General features: G+C 37.2%; 2 protein-coding genes across 4 annotated transcripts in view; one reads left to right on the forward strand and one right to left on the reverse strand.

Moving 5' to 3' along the window:
• Positions 1 to 5,334, forward strand: part of TMEM184C (transmembrane protein 184C) — a 32,771-nt gene extending 27,437 nt beyond the window's left edge. Inside the window, exons 11-12 of one of the 2 annotated variants that reach the window (XR_009616611.3) lie at positions 2,767 to 2,831; positions 5,122 to 5,334. The gene's annotated coding sequence lies outside the window, so the exon portion shown is untranslated. The remainder of the gene's footprint in view (positions 1 to 2,766; positions 2,832 to 5,121) is intronic. The other variant, XR_009616610.3, reaches the window with a different exon arrangement.
• PRMT9 (protein arginine methyltransferase 9) overlaps positions 1 to 22,688 on the reverse strand; it is a 38,209-nt gene that overhangs the window by 1,699 nt on the left and 13,822 nt on the right. For both annotated transcript variants that reach the window (XM_060655655.3, XM_081795573.1), the window contains 4 exons: positions 19,103 to 19,295; positions 16,496 to 16,679; positions 12,977 to 13,694; positions 2,883 to 3,036 (listed from right to left, as the gene is read on the reverse strand). In XM_060655655.3, coding sequence (XP_060511638.2) covers positions 2,883 to 3,036; positions 12,977 to 13,694; positions 16,496 to 16,679; positions 19,103 to 19,295 — 1,249 coding nt within the window. The remainder of the gene's footprint in view (positions 1 to 2,882; positions 3,037 to 12,976; positions 13,695 to 16,495; positions 16,680 to 19,102; positions 19,296 to 22,688) is intronic.

Consider the following 22,688-nt stretch of genomic DNA (forward strand, 5'->3'; position numbering starts at 1 on the left):
AGGCTTAGGCAGGTTACATAATTTGTTATGGTTTCAATTATCTACGAATTCTTTTCTTAGATGAAAGCAGATTAAATTTTTACTTAAGCCAAATAGCTCCAAAAATTTTAAACACAGATGTGCTTATGTGTGAAAGATGAACTAATTAGCAAATAGTATAATATTATTGTACTGTTTGAGAAAATGCCAAATAATAGTGGATTTCATTGTAAAATAAAGTTTAATTCTAGAAAGCAATGTTTCCCAACTTCGGCTGCAAGTTAAAATCACCTAAAGAGCTTTTTAAAAGCCTCAACTGTTCAGGCCATACCTCAGATCAATCTGGAGTTGGGAGCCAAGTATCTATAGTTCTGAAAGTTCAGTCAAGGTTGAGAGCCACTGCTATAATGTGTTCCATCAATTTTAGCAGCAATAGAACCTTCCTACCAGTAACTTCAGCCTCTTCAATTTGAAGCAGAAAGGAAACTGTTGTTTTAAAAGTGCCCTCTTTCCTTTGAGTAAAATATTAGCAACTGTTCATGGTGAAACAATGGACACAGATATACCAACCTCTTCCTGGGCATCCTGAAGGCATGCAAGCTTCCCTCACCATAAAAACAGCAATTCCATGCCATTTCCAAGACTGATTATGCCCTTTACCCTCATTTGTATCAGTCACCAGAAGAAGCCCTAAATTCCTTTGTTACCTCTCATCACATGCACTCTACTCCTTCATAGCCTGTCCTCACTTCTGTTTCTCAACCTAGCCCACTGGCCATCCCTGTCATCTGTGTTAATTCTTCTCACATTTCCCATCTAGAGTTCATCATTTCATGAGTTCTCTAGAGTTCAGTTCTTTCTATATACGCCCAAGGTGATTTCACTCAGACTTAGGGCTTTAAATATCATGTACCACATTTTATCTCTAACCTGTATCTTTCTCTGAATTCTTATAAATGATCCTGCAAACACATAAATGCAACCTAATCCTCCTGCTATTTTCCCCAAATCAGTAGATGGTAACTATCCTTCCAGGTGCTCTCATTACCCACATCGAATCTATCACACAATGCACCTTCAAGTATGTCTACAATTGGAACTCTGCACCGTCTCCACACTGCTATGACTCACTCCTAAGTCACTACTACCTCTTACCTGGATTACTGCAATAATGCCTTTGCCTGCTCTCACAAGTGGCTTACTTCTAACCCCTTAACCATAGTAACCCTTTCAAAACAAGATACCTCATGTCACTCCTCCACGTGTTTTCCACCCTTTTCACAGTAAAAGTCTTCCTATGACCAAAACGGTCTACACGATCTGGTTCCTAATACTTTTCTGACTGCATCTTTCATCTGACTCACTCATGGTATCTTCCTGCTGTTTCTGAACACTCCAATCATGCTCTTGCCTCAGGCCATTGCATTTGTTGATCCTTTGACTTGTTTATGATTTGCTTCCTTATTTCTTCAGCTCCCTGCTTAACTACCACTTACCCATGAGTCCTTCCCTTAGTCATTACCTATATGAAACAGTATATATCACATACCCCCATTCCCTGTATTTCTTAACCTGCTTTATGTCCATAGCACTTCTAACCATCTATCATACTAATCTTTTTACTTGTTTATCTATTTCTTGTTTGCCAATTTGAGTGCTAGCTCCATGAATGCAGGAATTCATCTCTTACTTTCCTAGGCCAGTAAAAAAAAACAGAAGAGAAGGGATATGAAAAGTATACAGACCATGAATACAAACTATTAAGGAAGGGAGGATATAAGACAGGAAGTACAGTGAAAAGATGGCAAGGTCAAAATATAATAGATTCTGATGGGACCAAAGAGTTGCTTGCTGATCAAGAGGGAATAAGCTAGAAAGAAAGGAGATGGTGGTATTTTTGAACCACACAAACAATTTAAACTTCTTCTTTTTTTTTAAGTTTATTTATTTTTTTAGTAATCTCTACACCCAATGTGGGGCTTGAACTCACAACCCCAAGATTATGAGTCACACACTCCTGCAACTGAGATAGCCAGGTGCCCCTAAACTTCTGTCTGATAAGTGTATTCTCCTTATTAAACTCGCAAAAAATCTGAGATTAAACAAACTCTAAAACTTGTTAGCCAGCCCTGAAAAAAGCATTTTCTCAAGAAACTTATATTTGCTAAGTACTGTTCACATAAGATCTAACTGCATCTTCAAGGGTTTACTATGTATAGCCTTCAAATAAAAGTTTTAGATATCACTTCTTGAATTCTGTACCCAAATCCTACTTCCCAAAAATTCTGCTTTGGTTTACACATCAGTATTGCATCAGTAGGTACTTCTGCCTCTGTCTTCAACCCAAACTTCTTCCCTTAAACATTCTATCCACTCACACAATTTTAATCCGCAAATCTGTATTCTGCTAATACCTTTGCCAGCACTAGATCTTGACTCCTTGTTTCCCAAATAGCAACTAAACCCTTTGCCTTGCGCTCCAGTTTCCTAGGCTCCTATATTCTTACCCACAGCAGTCTAACTGTCTAGACACTAGCTGCTTACATCTATCACCTGCCAGCCTGAGGTTTCAATGTACTAAAGGGTTCAAGTTTGGAACACAGGTCTTTTTCTGACTGCTTCTGCTTTAGACAAGAAGCACCCTTTTTCATAAGACTAAACCTAGTACCCTATTTTCACTTAGTGGTTCAGAAGAGTATCTATAGACTTTTGTCAATAGGAACAACAGAATTCCTTGGCGATTCTAATCCCTATGTTGATTTTCACTCATAAATTCCTTTGCTCTAGGAAACTGATTACCATCCTGATCCAGCTAAACACAGTGACTGTATTAAACTATGGAGAAAGATAAGGTAGATGGTGGGTAATAGCCACCTGATGGAACTTCTCTTCTAAACACTTACCTGAAACTGATTAATAAAAGGTGCTATATTCAATCCAAGAGTGCGTTCTGTTCCTTGAACAGCACTCTCTTCTACCAGTGTCTGTGATTCCACAAGCAACCCAAACATCAACACATATTGAGGAAAGATCTTGCCTCCAGATTGCAGCAAACACCTAGAGAAGGAAAAATGTTTTAAAAATCATCGTGATTCCCTGCATTTTATAAATACCAATAATTAATTCATAATGAATTGGTAAACTACAGATTGTACCTAATCTAATGGACTGTATGTTATTGGCTGGTTGTTCAGAGTGATAAACCACTGGAAATAATTTCCCAAAAAGTCAAAGTGGCCGCTGATCCATGAAAGAGAAAAACAACCAGTTGGCTTGATGGATGTAAGTCTTTAGATTCAGGAAGAGTAATCAATGGATATTAAAACTAGTGGGTGAAAGTTTTATTTGGAAAAAGATATTTACATCGTCTCCAAGTATCGTCCCCACAAATGGCTTACTAGTTACAAAGGGAAAAACAGCAACTTACTATGGAAAAACCCAGTGAATACAACTTAAAACACACTGACCTAAATTAATATCAACAATCATGGGATAAAGCAATACTATATGCCTCCTAATGTGACAAAACTTCTGTGAGGAAAACTGAGGAAGACTGGGGAGAAAAAAAGGAATATAGGATATTACTGGGATAGGGAAATGTTTAATATAGACTATATGTTAAATAATAGTATCTTTATCAATGTTAAGTTTCCTGAATGTGATTTTATTGTGATATGTAGGGAAAAGCCTTTGTTCTAAGGAGATACACACTAAATGTTAAACCGTGAAGGTTATAAAGACAAAAACAATAGTCTTATGTTCATTGTTACTATTCTTGCAATTTTTCTTAAGTTTGAAATTTTGAAATATTTCAAAATAAAAAGTTGATGGAAAACTTTATGATAAGTAAACAGACTGCTCTTGTAACAGCTCTCCCTAAAGATTAGGTCATTGGAAGCCAAGTCATAACTGGGTCATTTGATGAACATGGAATCAGCAAGGGAAGTTAGAGATGATTCCTAAGTATAATGCCATTAGACTGAGAAAAGTCATGATCTTAAACCAAGACAATCTCTCTTCAGTAAATAAATATAAGTACATCATCATTTACATTGTAGTAAGTCCTACATATTATAGATCAGCCTAAAAAAGGACTTCACAGTACTTTGCTCATTTTTGTTATTACTTTCCTATCAACTTCTAGTATTTTAGGTAAAGTCTAATAGAAATTAATCTCTATAATTAATAAAATTACACAGCTCTTAACAAAATTCCTGTCTATGTCTTTACCAAACCAGATAAAAATGTGTCTTCCTAAAAAACTGGAGAAATCTACCTGTTTTGCTCAAATGGATCAGGTTTATTCCTGATAATTCAATGGCACTAATTTTTCTGAAAAAATGATGAAGTTATCTCTAATTGTGATCCATTTAAATAGAGCCAGATCTAATCACTATTAAGATCACAATTTCTCAAATGACAGACCAGCCAGAGCTTTATGCTCTTGACTAAATTCCCTCCATCCCCAGTAACCACAAGAGGGTACTGTTCTATGAAATTTGCAAGCTGAAAAAGTACATACGGTTAGAAGTCAACCTTCTAACCATAAAAATCTATGGGGAAAAGGAAGGGAGGGCATTACATTAAATCATTTCAGAAAATTAGACTAAACAAAATATCAAAATTTTATCTTCTGAACCCTAAAAAGTCAGAACAGGCTGACTAGAGTACTAACAACTGTACTAGAGATAAATACTATACACAAAGGCAGTATATGATAATTATTTTAAAAGACCATGGTCATACTATTTTAATCTAAAATGTTATACAATGGGGCACCCGGGTGGCTCAGTTGGTTAAGCGTCCAACTTCGGCTCAGGTCATGATCTCACAGTTTGTGAGTTCGAGTCTCGCATCGGGCTCTGTGCTGACAGCTCTGAGCCTGGAGCCTACTTCAGATTCTGTGTCTCCCTCTCTCTCTACCTCTCTCTGCCTCTCTCTCTCTCTCTCTCTTTCTCTCAAAAGTAAATAAACATTAAAAAATTTTTAATATAAATAAATAAAATGTCACACAAATCCTTAACTCAATATTACTGTCACTAACAGGAATGCTCCTTAGTTATGTTTAGATAAAAGAGTAATTGCCTTGAAATTCTGCTTAGCTTTACTGACACTGTTTTGTTGTCACTTATACCACTGCAGCTGCCAGACTCCTCGATGGATCCTCTGCAAAGCCAAATAATACTTCTGAACCATCTGTGCCTTCAGCAGTGAGAAAATACGTTCCAACTCAAAAGTCTAACCATAAATGGCAAAAATTCTGAAGAAACTCTTCAGTTTCCTTGTGACCCAACACAAGATGTTTTTAAATGCGTTTTAAATTTAAAAAAAGAAAAGTACCAAGCTTTTAAACTTCTTCCTGTATTTTAATCTAGTATGACTGAGCAAAGTCTAAGAATGAAGATTTTAAAACAATGACTACAAAGAAAGGTAGCTAGAAACTAAATATTTGAATCTGTGAAATGGCTCATTTTCCCTTGCCTTGTTTGGGGGTGCTCAGAGGAGTTCTAGTGAGACAGATGCCCTTATCCCAGATATAACTTCACCCTCTTTCACCAGTCATGAGACCTCCCCTCTGTTAAACACTGACCATTAATAACAGGAGGCCTGTGTGAGAAGTATCTGCATACCTCTGTCCCCAGAATCAAGATAAGCCCGCCCATTCAGGTAAGGAGATTGAACAATAGCTTGGGCGGAAGGAAAGAAGCACTGGTTCTTCACTGTTACTCAGGAGGTAGGGATTTGGAGGGGAGGGAACACTAGTTAAAACAATAATCATGGGCACTACTAGTATTTAGTGACCAGAGGTGCCAAACATCCTGCAATCCATAGGACAATCCTATATAAGAAAATTAAACCAAAACTGTCCCACCCAAACTTCCAATAGGATACCCGCCCCAACTAAGAAACACCAGGAAAAGGAGTTGGTAGCTTTATATGTTTCCCACTAATATAACTAATCATTCAGACAGAACACACTGCTCAATTGTTTTTATAACCAAACATGCTTTTTAAAAATCCTTTAAAGGTTACATTTAAATAAAATGTGACTGACTGAACGCTTTTCCACTAAAGATCAGGAACAAGAAAAGGACACCCACTTTCATTACTTCCATTCAATGTAGTCACTGTAAGTCCTAGGGGAAGCAATCAGGCAAGAAGAATAAAGGGCATCAAAGTTGGAAATGAAGAAGTAAAACTATGTGCATAAACAACATTATCATATATGTAAAAGCCTCTGAAGATTCCACATAAAAATATTACAACTAATTAATTCAGCAAAGTTGCAGGACATAAAACCAATACACACAAATTAGTGGTATTTTTGCAATTAATATGAACAACCCAAAAAGGAAATTTAGGAAACAATTTCACTTTCTACAGCGTCAAAGTAATAAAGTACTTAGGAATAAACTTAACGAAGCAGGTGGAAAAGACTTGTAAACTGAAAACTACAAACATTGCTGGAAGAAATTAAAGAAGACACAAATAAATCAAAAGATATCCCACATTCACAGACTAGAAGAAAATACTGTTGCTACCCAAAGTGAGCTATACAGATTTAATGCAGTCCCTTTCAAATCCCAACAGCATTTTTTACCAAAATAGAAAACCCCATCCTAAAATTATATGGAATTTCAAGGGATCCAGAATAGCCAAAACAATCTTGAAAAAGAACAAAGTTGGAAGTTTTATACTTCCTGATTTCAAAAGTTACTACAAAGTACAGGGAAAATGACCATATAAATAAAATGGTAGAAAAGGAAGCCTCAGATTCACCTCTTCCCACAGAGACACTTACTTACCCAAAACGGCACAGACTAGGGGCACTTGGGTGGCTCAGTCAGTTAAGCATCTGACTCTTGATTTCAGCTCAGGTCAGGATCCCACAACTTCTGAGTTCAAGCCCCACCTTGGGCTCTACATTGGCAGTGTGGAGCCTGCTTGAGATTCTCTGTCTCCCTTTCTCTCTGCCCCTCCCCCACCTGAGCTCTCTGTCTCTCTCAGAAATAAACATGAAAAAAAAAAAAACAAAAACCTAAAAAACACACAGACTAAACTGTTTCTGTGAGATACCTAGAAACTAGTTAAGAGGTTCCTGTAACTCCAAGCCAGTACACGGCCAGAAAGAACTATATGGAAGATGATAGGAAAGTGTATCGCATTTACTTGCCACAGTCCCCAGCTACAGCACAGTACAATCAAGAGACAACCCCCAATTCCCAGCTTCTTGTTGGGGAGAGAAACAGAAGAATGGAACGTACATCCAACACTATGACTTTTGGGAGTGCTGCCCAAGGAACTGGTTTCTGTCTCACATGAAATCTAAGTGACAAAAAATGGGCGCCAGGCTGGGGCCCTCTGGTAGATTACAAAGGCGATGACTTGGCTTAAAGACCAGAGAGTCTGCAGTTCCACAGACAGTCATCAGGGTGAGCTCTGGTACTATGACTTGCTATAGCACCAAGGGAGCTGCAGTACTTCAGACCAATACTAGGGGAGCTCCTGAGGAGAAACCAGCAAGACTTCAACTAGCTGACACACAAAAGCCCCAAAGAAGCTACAAGCCCAGAAAAGGCTTGCGAGGTCTTCAGAATCTCTAGTCAGGCTGAATGGTAAAGGTCCTCCCTGTACAAAGCCTCCCTGTACAAAAACTGAGAGAGATGAGGCATTCTTCTAAAAGCTCAAGTCCTAACAAAAGTTAACGTGGCATACAAATACGGAAACATGGCGTAATCAAAGGACATTAAATATCCAGAAATTGACCCTAATGAAACAGATAAAAGAATTAAAATTAACTATCATTAGGATGCTCAAATAGATGAAATGCAGAAAATGATGCATAAATAAATAGAGAATATCAACAAAGACATAGAAACTATAAAAAAGAACCAAACAAATTGTGAGCTGAAAAATAACTGAATTGAACATTTTACTAGTGGGATTCAACAGAGACTTGACCAGACATAATGATCAAATTCGAAAACAGACAAATGAGACTACATCAAACTTAAAAAATTCTGCACATCAAAGGCCTAAAGGACACAATCAACAGAGTGAAAAGGCAACCTATGAAATGAGAGAAAATATCAGTAAATCATGTATCTCATAAGGGGTTAACATCCAGGATATATAACAAACTCCTGTAACTCAACTACAGCAAAAATCCGATTAAAAAATGGGCAATGGACTTCAATAGGCAGTTCTTGAAAGAAGATATAAAAATGACCAACAACAATATGCAAAAATGCTCAATATCACTAATCACGAGAAATGCAAATCAAACCATAAAACATGAGCCTACACCCATTAGGATGCCTACTATCAAAAGAACAGAAAATAAACAAATGTTGGTAAAGATGTGGAGAAACTGGAATCCTTGTGCACTGCTGATAGAAATGTAAAATGGTACAGCCATTATAAAAAAGATTCTGGAGATTCCTCAAAAAATTAAAAATAGAATTACCATATGACTCAGTTAATTGCACCTCTGGATATATATCAAAAGAACTGAAAGCAGAGGCGCCTGGGTGGTTCAGCTGGTTGAGCATCAGACTCTGGATTTCGGCTCAGGTCATGATCTCATGGTTTGTGAGTTCAAGCCCAGCATTCCTGCTTGGGATTCTCTCTCTCTCCCCCTCTCTCTGTCCCTCCCCTACTTGCACTCTTCCTCTCTCTCTCTCAAAAATAAATAAATAAACTTAAAAAAAAATCAACTGAAAGCAGAATCTCAGAGATTATTCACAGTAGCTAAAAGGTAGAATAACTCAAGTGTCCATCAATAGATGAATGGCTAATGGCATATTTATATAGTGGAATATTATGCAGTTTAAAAAAGAAGGAAATCCTGTTACATGTTACAACATGGGTGAACCTCAAGGACATTATGGTAAGTGAAATACATCAGTCACATAAGACAAATACCATATGATTCCACATATGAAGTATCTAAAGTACTCAAAATAATACAAAATAGACATAGAAATTGGAAAGGTGGTTGCCAAGGGCTTGGGGGGTGAGGGGAATTAGTGTTTTGTGGTTATAAAGTTTCAGTTTTGCAAGATGAAAAAGTTCTAGAGACCTATTGGTTACAATGTGAAAATACCTTAGTACTACTTAGCTGTATACTTAAAAATGGTTTAGATGATAAATTGAATGTTTCCCACATAAAAAAAGAATTAGTTACTTAAAAACAAACTTATTATGAAGCTACAGTAATCAAACCAGGATGGTACTGGCATAAAGGGAGACATGTAGATCAATGAAACAGAATTCAAGAGCTCAGAAATAAACCTTGACATATACGGTGAAATGATTTTTGCCAAGGGTATCAAGAGCATTCGATGTGGAAAAGACAGTCTTTTCTATTAACAGTGTTTGGAAAACTGGATATCCACACTCATAGGAGTGAAGCTGCGCCCTAACTATATACCATATACAAAAATTAAGTCAAAATGGATCAAAGACCTAAATGTAAGACCTAAAACTATAAACACTCTTAGAGAAAACATGAGAGAATAGTTTTAGGCCACAGAATCTGACAATAATTTCCTGGATATCAAACCAAAAGCACAGGCAACAAATTTAAAAAAAAAAAAAAAAGTGGACTGTATAAAAATTTAAATTTCTGCACATCAAAAGACACTTTCAGGGCACCTCAGTTAAGCATCTGACTTCAGCTCAGGTCATGATCTTGTGATTTGTGGGTTCCAGCCCCACTTCAAGCTCTGTGCTGACAGCATGGAGCCTGGAGTCGCTTCAGATTCTGTCTCCCTCTCTCTCTCTGCCCCTCCCCGCTCCTCTCAAAAATAAACATTAAAAAAACAAAAAGATACTTTCAATAAAGTAAAAACGCAACCAACCCACAGAATTGGAGAAAATATTTGTAAATTATCTGATAAGGAATTAATATCCAAATACATAGAGAATTCCTAAAAATAAAAAAAAAAAAGTCTGACTCAAAAATTGGCAAAGAACTTGAAAAGACATTTTTCCAAAGAAGATATAAAGATAGCCAATAAGCACTTATTTTAAAAAGCTCAACAACACTAATAGGGAAATGCAAATCAAAACATTAAGACATCATCTCCCACCCAGTAGGAGAGCTACTACAAAAAAAAAAAAAAAAAAAAAAAAACACAGAAAATAACAAGTGCTGGTGAGGATTTAAACCCTGTGTACTGCTGATGGGAATATAAAATTGTACATCAAGTGTGGAAAGCAGTATAGCAGCTGCTCAAAAAATTAAAACTAGAATTACCATATGATCCAGCAATTCCACTTCTGGGTATATACCCAAAAGAATTTCAAGCAGGGTCTGAAAGATATTTGCATTCTCATGTTCATTATTATTGTTATTCACAATAGCTAAAAGGTGGAAGTAACCCAAGTGTCCATCAATGAATGAATGAATAAGCAAAATGTGATATATACATACAATGCAATATGATTCAGCCTTAAAAAAAAAGAAGTTCAGGGGCGCCTGGGTGGCTCAGTCGGTTGAGCGTCCGACTTGGGCTCAGGTCATGATCTCACAGTTTGTGAGTTCGAGCCCCACATCAGGCTCTGTGATGACAGCTTGGAGCCTGGAGCCTGCTTCAGATTCTGTGTCTCCCCCTCTCTGTCCCTCCCCTGCTCATGCTCTGCCTCTGTCTCTCAGTAATAAATAAACATTAAAAAATTTAAAAATAAATAAATAAATAAAATTAAAAAAAAGAAGTTCTGACACATGCTACAACATGGATGAACCTGGAGGACATTATTCCAAGTGAAATAAAGACAGTAACAAAAATATATAGTATGGTTCCAGTCATATGAGGTAGTCAAACTCATAGAAGCAGAGACTAGAATCATGATTGTTAGCTGCTGGGGAGTGGATGGAATGGGGAGTTATTGTTTAATGTGCAGAAGGTTTCATTTTACAAGATGAAAAGAGTTATGGGGATAATTGAAGGTGATGATGGTTGCACAACATTATGAAAATATTTAATACCACCAAACTGTACATTTAAAGATAGTTAAGATGGTAAATTTTATGTTATGTGCATTTTACCACAATAAAAAAAATTTGAAAAAGAATTAAAACTGAAGATAAAATAAACCATTAGGTAAAGTGTCTTTCTAAATAAGTCAAACTTCATTTGTGTTAAAAATTCATAGAGCTGAAATTCCTTCCAAGGTGGCTAATGCAATATCCCTCATTTTACAGATGAGGAAAACTGAGGATGAGAGTCTGTATTATGTGATTTATAGAAAATTTCACTACTTCAGGAATTCATTAACAAATGTGAGACTAGCTCTGAACCCTTTAAGCACCACATTCTGGGCGCCTCGGTGGCTCAGTCGGTTAAGCGGCCAACTTTGGCTCAGGTCATGATCTCACGGTCCGTGAGTTTGAGCCCCGCGTCGGGCTCTGTGCTGACAGCTCAGAGCCCGGAGCCTGTTTCAGATTCTGTGTCTCCCTCTCTCTGACCCTCCCCCATTCATGCTCTGTCTCTCGCTGTCTCAAAAATAAATAAACGTTAAAAAAAAAAAAAAAAAAGTTGGTTAAGCACCACGTTCTAAACTCTATCGAGTATATCTGATTAAAATTTTATGTGCATGTATGTATGTATTTGTGTCAAATCTCTGTATCCCCATAATTTGTGATATGTACAAAACTGTTTTGAAGAAAAAAAAAGTGGTGATTTTTATTTGTTACTCCATAAGAAGAGTTTGGCTAACAAAAGAAAATGTATATAGAACCTAAAATATAATTACCCATAGAATCACTTTTTCCTGGTTTTGTCAAATGTTTTTTTCTTCAATAGATAATCTGCCTTTGCTATTGCAATCTGGTCTGTATTCCCTGCTTTTCCTATACTACAAAACAACCCATATATACACCACAAAATCCAAAATCTATAACATTCATTTTACTCAAACTTGGATCCCCAAACGTTAAATATTGCCATCTTTTCAGATCTGAGCAGCATGACCAAAGGTCTTTGAAGCTTAGCCAAATTTGCTTTCAGTATTAAATATTAGGGTCAAGTTTGCCTCCAGCAACAACACTGAAGGGAAAATCTCTTAGGGAGATAACTGTACTATAAAATAAAGATTTTAAGACCTAAGAGGACTGGGATTGTTCATCAGAAGCACTCTGCTCAGGGCACCTAGGTGGCTCAGTTGGATGAGCATCTGATTCTTGATACCTGCTCAGGTCATGATCTCACTGTTTGTGAGATTGAGCCCCGAGTCAGGTTCTGTGTTGACAGTGTGAAGCCTGCTCAGGATTCCCTCTCCCTCTTTCTCTGCCTCTCCCCCACTTGTGCACATACACACTCTCTCAAAATAAACATTTAAAAAAAAATTTTTTTAAAGAAGCACCCTGCTCTCCCAACATATCATCAACTGTGTACTATATATCTCTTAAAGATACGTCTTATTAAGATGTGATTTGAGGGGCGCCTGGGAGGCTCAGTCGGTTAAGTGTCCGACTTCAGCTCAGGTCACGACCTCGCGGTCCGTGGGTTTGAGCCCCGCGTCAGGCTCTGGGCTGATGGCTCAGAGCCTGGAGCCTGCTTCCGATTCTGTGTCTCCCTCTCTCTCTGCCCCTCCCCCGTTCATGCTCTGTCTCTCTCTGTCTCAAAAATAAATAAAACCTTAAAAAAAAAAAATGTTTTTTTAAAAAAGATGTGATTTGATTTTTCCCTATTTACCCTGAATGTCTTATCCGTTCTTATAGATCTCTGCTTAATTCTCTATATCATACATAGACAGTCCAATCTCAAAGCAGGCTCTCTTCTTCACACCTACAGAGCAGGGATTCCTTTAGACCAAAAACAACGAGTAATGACATGCACACAAAGAGAAAGGCATAAAGTCACATGTCCTGAAAAGCAATGCTTAGAACATACTATGATCATAACTCATCTGTACAGTTATGCCATTGAAGAACTAAACCAATTTATATTAATTTAAGCTCAAAATACAAAAGTTGCATTTTGTGTTTTACCTGGATATTGCAGCTTTTTCCATTATTTCCTGCTGAATGAGCCCAGATGGCTCAATGACATCCAGTATAATTATACTCCACAACTTGTCTGATTTTGGCCTTTGCAACACAGCAGATTCATCTTCCACATGTCTCAGCCAAAACTCAAGTGTTTCTTTAGGAAAGTGATTGGCTTCAGATATGAGGTCCAGAGTTATACGATGTTGGTCTTTCTCCACAGAACTGTAAGGTTTAACCTGCCCAAGTGTGCCAGCAATTATGGGCAGAATGGAGAAGCCTTCGGAAACATCTAACACATAGAATGGTTCAGGGATGCTCTCTTCTGAATTACTCTGTCCACTTCCACAGCTCATCTCGTTATTCTGGCAGTGAGTATCCATGGCCTGACACAGTTTCTCTGGAGTCAAGGAAGACAACACTTTTCTCATTGCCATTTTAAAGCTTTCATGATAGAGGTTGTTATTAAGCAAAGCAATTTCTGTGGATTCCAGTATACATGTCTGCTCCATAGCATCTGGTTTGCTGGTCTGAAGGTTAGCCAAGGCACTACAGAGTTCAGCTTCACTTCCTAAGGAGAACAAGTCTTTATCCTTGCAAAAATCTTTTCCAACATCCATTTCATGTTCTGAACTGAAAACACTGATATTCTGGATTCTTAAGTAACAATCTTGACAAGACACTTCCATCATCACCTGGTCCCCAGATTTTATCCAGTAGTCTCCATAAAACAGTAAGAAAGAAAGAAAAATTGTAATTAATATATTTATAAGTCTAAGAATCATACAAATACTTCCACCCTCCCCTCATTTTGAAATCACTACAGGAAAGATTACATCTATTGATTTAATAGAATTAAGTGAATCAATTTATTCATGTCCTACAAAAAAACTAGGAAAAATCCCTACAGCTTTACTTAGTGAAAAACTTAAGTTTGAAGATTCAATTAACTAATGGCATAATAGACTCAAGAGCTCCATTATTGGACCCCAACTATTAGTTTTATAGTGCCTTTACTGCAATCACTAGGTATCATGTCCCCATATTACAGAGTGGGGAAAGGGGTACAGGAGACTCCGAATCCTCTTCAGTAGTGAAGCGAATAACAAAGATAAATAAAAGTCAGGGATCAATACCAAATCTCACTTTAGCTTAAAGGAGCATTCTTTTCTCTAACAGCAATTTCCAAAAAGAACCAGGCAGCATTCAATAGAACCTTGTCAGTAATATTTCTGTTTATATTTAAACGTTCTTTCATGTTTAGGAATTTGATAATATAAGGAAGGACTAAGTCCTACAATAAAGAGTGTATCATGGTCTTATCCATGAACTTTCAAACTTGGTAAAACTTTAAAATGTGCATGTATAATCACAATTTCTTCTTATCAGCATTTAGATATGGTTGAAAATACAAATTATTCTTTTGTTTACACATTTAAAATGTCCTTTCCCTAAGAAGGATTAAAATTTTTAAAGCCCATCTAAGTTACTATAAGAAAGTTAGAATAAACAAAATAACACATGAAAAGATGTGCAACATCACTAATCATCAGGGAAATGCAAATCAAAACCACAGTGAGATATAACCTCACACCTGTCAGAATGGCTGAAATCAAAAACACAAGAAACAAGTGTTGGCAAAGATGTGCACTGTGGGTGGGAATACTGTGGAAAATAGCATGGAGGTTCCTCAATAAATTAAAAATGTAATTACCCCTGCTGGGTATTTATTCAAAGAACACGAAAACACTAATTCAAAGGGATACACACACCCCTATGTTTATAGCAGCATTATTTACAATAGTCAAGGTATGGAAGCAGCCCAAGAGAACACTGATAGATAAATGGATAAAGAAATGTGGTATAGAAGAGAGGTGGGCTGGGGGATGGGTTAAATAGGTGATGGGGATTAAGGAATACACTTGGTATGATGAGCACCAGGTGATGTATGGAGGTATTGAATAAGTTTAAATAAAAACTTAGAAAAAAAAGATGTGATATATACATACAATAGAATATTACTCAGCCATAAAAAGGAATGAAATCTTGCCATTTGCAGCAATATAAATGGATCTACAGAGTATAATGCTTAAGAAATAAGTCAGTCAGAGACAAATACCACATGATTTCATTCATACGTGGAATTTAAAAAACAAACAAACAAAGAAAAAAAAAGAGACAAACCAAAAACAGACTCTTAACTATAGTGAACAAACTTATGGTTACCAGAGGGGAGGGAGGTGGATGGATGGGTGAAATAGGAGGTGAGAATTAAGAATATATTTATGATGGGGTGCCTGGATGGCTCGGTGCATTGAGCATCTGACTCTTGATCTTGGCTCAGGTCATGAACTCATGGTTTCTAAGATCATGCCCTCCATCAGGCTCTGCACTAACATCATGGAGCCTGCTTGGGATTCCCTCTCCCTCTCTCTCCTCCCCTCCCCTACTCACATGCATGCACATGCATACATAATCTCTCTCAAAATAAATAAGCATTAAAAAAAAGAGTATATTTATGATGAGCTTGAATAGAGAATTGCTGAATTATCACATTGATGATCTGAAACTAATGTAACACGATATGTTAATTATACTGGAATTATAGTTTTAAAAATAAAACAAATAAAGAAAAAATGCCACTTACTGAGTGCCAGTTGCTATGATAGGCATTTTACATCCATTATCACTGATAATCCCTACAACAATCTTACCAAGTAGGCAGCAGCATCCCATTTTTATACATCACATAATAACAGCTCTGAGACATAACCAGCAAGGCTAGCCAGAGAGTCAGCAGCAGTGCTAAGACTTGAATCCCAAATCTACCTGACTGACTCCAAAAACACCATACTAGCCGCTACACTATACTCATCCCATGACTTAATGGTCTTGCCAAATTAAATCCTTGACTAGGAGACTAAACAGAAATAGAAACTTATTACCTCCCAGTTTAAAACAGGTATAATTTTTCTATGTAATACAACTTACGTGAACTACACTAAAACCCATCAAATTGCTGGCAAAAAAATTTCTACAGAAAAATATCCTTAACATAGAACTTCTCTAAGGAAGTCCATGAATTTATGAGCCCTCTAAAACTGTAAAATGTTGTTTATATGTGTGTGTATGCATTTCTATGACTCGTGGCTCCACAAATGCCATCAGATTCTAAAAGCAGGAAGCACTCCTGCACTAGTACTTTTCTACCATGTTCTATAAAAAATGGACTAGCATTCTATTATCTGCTGATAACCAGAGTAATCAGAGCTGAAGAAATTTAACGATAGACATTTTTGAATGGTATGCAGCAATTATGTTTTATTCTCTTTTCTTAACTATATATATTAACTATTTAAAACTACTTTTTAAAAAAGAAAGTTCTGAAAAACTTAACCAATCTCCGTCAACTGGAAACTTCATATTCAAAGTAAATTTTCTTACACTGATTGAAATGCTTAGAAGATTAAAGCAACAAGACTAAACAAACACACAAACAAACAAAAATTAGACAAGATATACCTGCAAGGTCATGGACGGGGTAGACAGCCTGTTCCCAACATGTTTCCTCACTAGGACTTGTGGATAAACTGTGTTCATCATCAAGCTGGAGTACAAACCAAACCACAATAGCATCTAGTATGCCTTCTTTAATCACAGGAATACCAATTTTACCAGATTTTTTAGTTGTAAGACTTTTTAATTCCTGACAAAAATGTAAAAGGAATGAAAGCAGTTTATATATGCAATATATACATGCCCTACTATTACATCTTTTTCTATTTCTGTAAGTTCTCAGATCTGCCCAGCATCACTAGGGGAATCAGTATCTTGACACACCTATAGCCATTTAAGGCATACTAAATGAGAAGCTCCAATCTACCACAGTGGAAAACTGTGGAACTATTAAAAACAATGAGGCAGAGTGAGTGGGTGGCTCAGTCAGTTGAGCATATGACTTTAGCTCAGGTCATGATCTCACAGTTCGCAAGTTAGAGCTCTGCATAGGGCTCTGTGCTGCCAGCACAGAGTCCGCTTTGGATCCTTGTCCCCCTTCTGTCTCTGTCCCTCCCCCGCTGTGCACAAGCGTGTGCACGCTTTTTCTCTCCCTCAAAAATAAACATTAAAAATAAAATGAGGCACATACATAATACTGATGTAGAGACAAATCCAGGATATACTGTTGAACGAAGGAAGTGAATGGCAAAGAAATAGGGATTGTTTTTGAAAACATGAGCACATGAGTGTGTGTGTGTGTGTGTGTGTGTGTGTGTGTGTGCAGAAACACAGAAAAGCAAGTCTCAAAAGATATACTTCAAATTGGTGATCTGAGAAAGTAGGACCTAGATTTAAAAAAAGGAAGGGGTGCCTGGGTTGCTCAGTTGGTTAAGTGTCACACTCCTGATTTTGGACGCTCAGCCTGGAGCTCTGAGCTGCTTGGGATTCTCTTTCTCTGTCCCTCCCCCAGCAGCATGCATGTGTGTACTCTCTCTCAAAACTAAATAAATAAAGCTTAAAAAATAATAAAATAAATTAAAAAGGAAGACATATACTTTTTCTTCTATTCTTCTGTATTACTTGAAAGTGTTAAAACAAGCAGATGTTACTTGAAATTTAACTGTGGCAAAGAAAAATTAATGTAAACTGTGGCAAAGAAAAATTAACGTAAGAAAATCTCAAAATAAGGACAGCTTTGGGGTATTTAGCAACTATAATCATGTTGATCCCTACTGTACAGTTGTATCAGAAAAGAAATGCTCTTGAAGCTCAGCCTCAGTAATCAATGTCAAAGTGTTAATGTAGCTCCAAACCACCTCAAGAAAAATCTAGTAACAATTAATAGGGGATTAAATTATATTAAATGCATTAAATTATAAAGATCTTAGGCTAAAATGACCTTCACAAAGTGTTCTGTGCTCACGCAGGTTTCATCTAATCTGACTTAAAGACCTTCAGAGAAGGACTCGATGTGACCTTTTTTCATTTCCTTAGGCACTTCCTTTGTGTAGCACAGCCTCCCACCACCTACCAATACACACACACAGACACTTAGGGCCATCAACTTGTCCTGGTTTGCTCAAGACTGTTCTAGTTTTTTTTTTTAATTTTTCTTTTTTTTTTTTTTTTTTTTTTTTTTTTTTAATTTTTTTTTTTCAACGTTTTTTATTTATTTTTGGGACAGAGAGAGACAGAGCATGAACAGGGGAGGGGCAGAGAGAGAGGGAGACACAGAATCGGAAACAGGCTCCAGGCTCTGAGCCATCAGCCCAGAGCCTGACGCGGGGCTCGAACTCACGGACCGTGAGATCGTGACCTGGCTGAAGTCGGACGCTTAACCGACTGCGCCACCCAGGCGCCCCTTTTTTTAATTTTTCTTAATGTTTATTTATTTTTGAGAGAGAGACAGAGTGAGACACAGCACGAGCAGGGGAGGGGCAGAGAGAGAGGGAGGCACAGAATCCGAAGCAGGCTCCAGGCTCTGAGCTGTCAGCACAGAGCCCGAAGTGGGGCCCGAACCCAGGGACTGCGAGATCATGACCCGAACCGAAGTCGGACCCTCAACCAACTGAGCCACCCAGGTGCCCCAAGACTGTTCTAGTTTTAAAAATGAAAGTCCCGCGCCTTGGGAATCTCTCATTTTTGGGCAAACTGATATGGGTGCTCGCCCTAATACACATACAATCTAGAGATCTGGATTACTGTTCATTTCAAGGAATACTGTTAACTTAAAACGACAGTACAACATTGAGAAAAGTCAGAAAGCTCTAGGTTATAACTCTTGCATTCACACCTGCATAATCTGAGGAAAATGAATGTAAACAAAAGTTCTCTCATCTGTACAGCCCAAGGATAAGTATAACTATATTGCAACACTGTTGTAAAAGCAATCTAAGAACACATGTGAAAGCACCTGGCACATTATACATTCCCAACAAACTTTAGGGATTTTCTTCCTATGTATTTAAAGTAAATAATTTCAGGAGAAACTACTGGCTACCATTTAATCATTTTCCTTACATATAGTAAACAGAATCCCACGCAAACTCATAAAATAAGACTGTTCTATGTAGTACTTTAAACAATGCATGAAATTTAATGCTCAAAATTGTAACTTTTTTTTTTTTTTACCTGAAGATTGTTGAAATCTACTGTCATAATTTCAAAGCACTCTGTCAAAGCCAAATATCCCCCAGGAACTCGACTCATCTTTTCAGTTGTATATGGTTCCACTGTCTCTTCAGTATCCACAGAAGAACAAGCTGGACTCTGAAATTTCACATTTGTTGGTAAACAGATCCCAGCAACATCCTTAGTACACACCCTGGTAAGAGGGAAAATGAGAAGCGGAAGGGAGAAAGATGGGGTGGGGTTTTTTGTTTTTTTGTTTTTAGAATTGAGTCGAGAAAAAATAAACAAAAATGACATAAAAACTTTATTGTCAAAGGTTTCTTAAACACAATACATACACAATCACTAACTATAAAGGAAAACAAATGAAAAATAGATCTACATTACAATTAAGAACTCTGTTCATCAAAAAATACTCAGCTTTAAGAAAGTAAAAAGGCACATTGAGTAGAAGCAATTTATAATACACCTATTCAACAAAGGGCTCGTATCCAAAATATATTTTTAAATTTCTACAAATAAAAGAAAAACAAAAACGGGCAAAAGACTTAAACAGACAGTTCACAAAAGAGCATATCTAAATGGCGAAAAAGCATACAAAAAGTTGCTCAGTCTCACTAGTCACCAGGGAAATGAAGTTAACATACTGCACAACCACCAGAATGGGGAAAAGGGAAATGTCAGTACCAGGTGTTGGTGAAGACACACTAGGATCTACACTAGAAGTCTAATACACTATTGGTAGGGGTTTAAAATTAGTAAGACCACTTTGGAAGACTTTTCTTAGTACCTACTCAAGCTGAACATACCCATTCTAGATTCATTCTTAATATAGGAACCTGAAGGTATGTGGCTTTTCTACTTCTGGGAATACAGCCAACAGAAATTCATGTATACAATCACCAAAAGACTGTCCAAGAATGTTTATAATTGTACTACTTCTAATAATCAAAGAACTGGATATAATGTAAATATCCATCAACAGTAAAATGGGCAAATGTCTTGGTATATTTGTACAGTGGCATACCGTACATCAATGAGAATGAACAAGCTACACACCAGTGGATATGGATACTGAAAAAAGGCCAGGCACAAAAAAACCATTCTATATGACCCCACTTGTACAAAATTCAAAACAAGCAAAATAATCTATGATGTCAGAAGTCAGGATAGCAGCTATGGTGTCAGAAGTCAGGATGGCGGGTTTCTACCTAGGGACTTTGTGGGGTGGTGGTAAGGTTCTGACCATTGATCTGAGCATTAGTTACACAAGTGCATCAACTTCATGAAAATTCATCACACCATAAATTTATGGTTTATGCACTTGCTATAACAATGTTCTGATGTCAATAAAAGTCTACACTGAAAAGAACACTTCATGAGCATTTAGCAGCACAATTTTATGAAAAAGAAGGACTCCAGAGGAGCCCAGTGGCTCACTTGGTTAAGCATCCAACTCTTGATTTCAGCTCAGGTCAAGGTCGTGAGATTGAGCCCTGCATCAGGCTCTGAGCTGAGCATGGGGCCTGCTTGAGTTTCTCTCTCTCCCTTTCTCCTCCCCCTCTACCTCTCCCCTGCCTGCACAGGCTCACTCTTGCTCTTTCTCTCTCTCAAAAAAACAAAAACAAAACTCCGATCTTCTCTCATCTCAGAGGTATTCATTTATTGGTCTATCTGCCCTTACAGGGTTGAGGTTGAGTTGTGTACTTCTAGAAATTATTTTATTATACTCTCAAAAGATGAATGAAACTATTAATGATTTTAATAACTCAGAAGTGCTACAGAAACAAAAAGGATATGACAACTTACTTTTAATTTCTTATAAAATACATGAATATAAATTTATCAAAACTCATGATCACATGGTTGATGGGTCCAAGCCCTGCGTCAGGCTGTCAGGCTCTGAGCTTATAGCACAGAGCCGGATTGGATTCTCTCTCCCTCTCTCTCTCTCTCTCTGCTCCCCCCTGCTCAGGTGTGTGTGTGTGCGCTCTCTCTCTCTCTCTCGCTCCCTCTTTCTCTCCCTCTCTCTCTCTCTCTCTCTCTCTCTCAAAATAAATAAATAAACTTAAAAAAAAAAAACCATACCATAGGGTGCCTGGGTGGCTCAATCAGTTAAGCATCTAACTCGTGATTTTGGCTCAGGTCATGATCTAACGCTCATTTATTCCTGGTGGGGGTGGGCGGGGGAGGCAGGGAGGGGCAGAGAGAGAGGGAAGAGAGAATCCCAAGCTGGCTTGGCATTGTCAGTGCAGAGCCCAATGTGGGGCTTGATCTCACAAACCGTGAGACCATGAGCCGAGCCGAAATCAAGAGCTGGATGCTTAACCAATTGAACCACCCAAGCATCCCAATAAGAAATTGGTTTTAAAAAATCATGCAGCATATCTATTAACATGAAGAGGCTCACAAAGAAAAAGCATATATATTTATTGATATTTTTAAAACAAAATTAAATTTATACACACATACACATTTACTTACAGAGCTGACATTCAACCAGGCACACTAATTCAGCCTATCTGCTAGTTAAGGCCACTGTTTGGCTGATGCTCTATGCCCTACCAACCACTAAACATTTTTACTTATCACCCCGTAACATGCATAGAGAATAAGGACGAATATACAATAAAGATGAACAGTAGTTATCTAATGGTGAGGAGTTTAGGATAATTTTTATTTTCTTCTTTTACTCATCACTATTTCTTAAAATAATTATATGTTATGTTTACTACTATTAAGTTATAGGAAGGGGACCTCTTTAAAAAGTCCTAATAAAATAAGGATCAGTATTTTAGCAAGATAAAATATTTTTTAATGCTCAAGAAAAAACATAACCAAGAGGCTTCTATGACTAAAAATATTTAATATCACATTTTCACTTGTGTCATATTTGATAAGTAAATCTTAGAATTTCCAGAGCAGAAACTTCCTAAAATTTCATTCTACATAACCACAAAACATTATAATATCAATAAAGTTATTAAGAAGAGGGAAAAAGGAGAAATAAATTAAAATAAATTATTTTCACACTGGAAATTTTTATTTCACTTTCATCTGAAATCAGTCTGAACTTAATATTTTTCTATATGAATCTATCACACATCAAAAAGATACCTAATTTGGGGTGCATGGGTGGCTCAGCTTGGGATTCTCTCTCTCCCTCTCTTTCTCTGCCCCTCCCCTGTTCACACACTTGCATGCTTTCTCTCTCTCTCCCTCTCTCTAAATATAAACAAACTTAAAAAAAAAGGATACTAAGTTGTATCAAAATTAATTTTCCACTAAAAAATCTAAAGCTGGTTTTAATTCTTTCTTTAAAAGAAAGAAAGGGGAGCTGGTGGCTCAGTGGGTTGAGTGCCTGACTCTTGATTTCAGCTCAGATCATAATCCCAGGGTCATGGGATTATGGGCCCTGTGTTAACCTCAATTTGACTCGTGCTCCATCCTGAGAGTGAAGCCTACTTGGAATTCTCTCTTTCTCTCTCTCCCTCTGACCTTCCCACATTCACACACTCTCTCTCAAATTAAAAAAAATAATAATTTTAAAAAATTTTTAAATAAATAAAAGAAAAAGGCAAAAAGG

Source organism: Panthera onca, chromosome B1 (assembly GCF_046562875.1).
Source record: "Panthera onca isolate mPanOnc1 chromosome B1, mPanOnc1 haplotype 2, whole genome shotgun sequence".
Lineage (NCBI taxonomy): Eukaryota > Metazoa > Chordata > Mammalia > Carnivora > Felidae > Panthera > Panthera onca.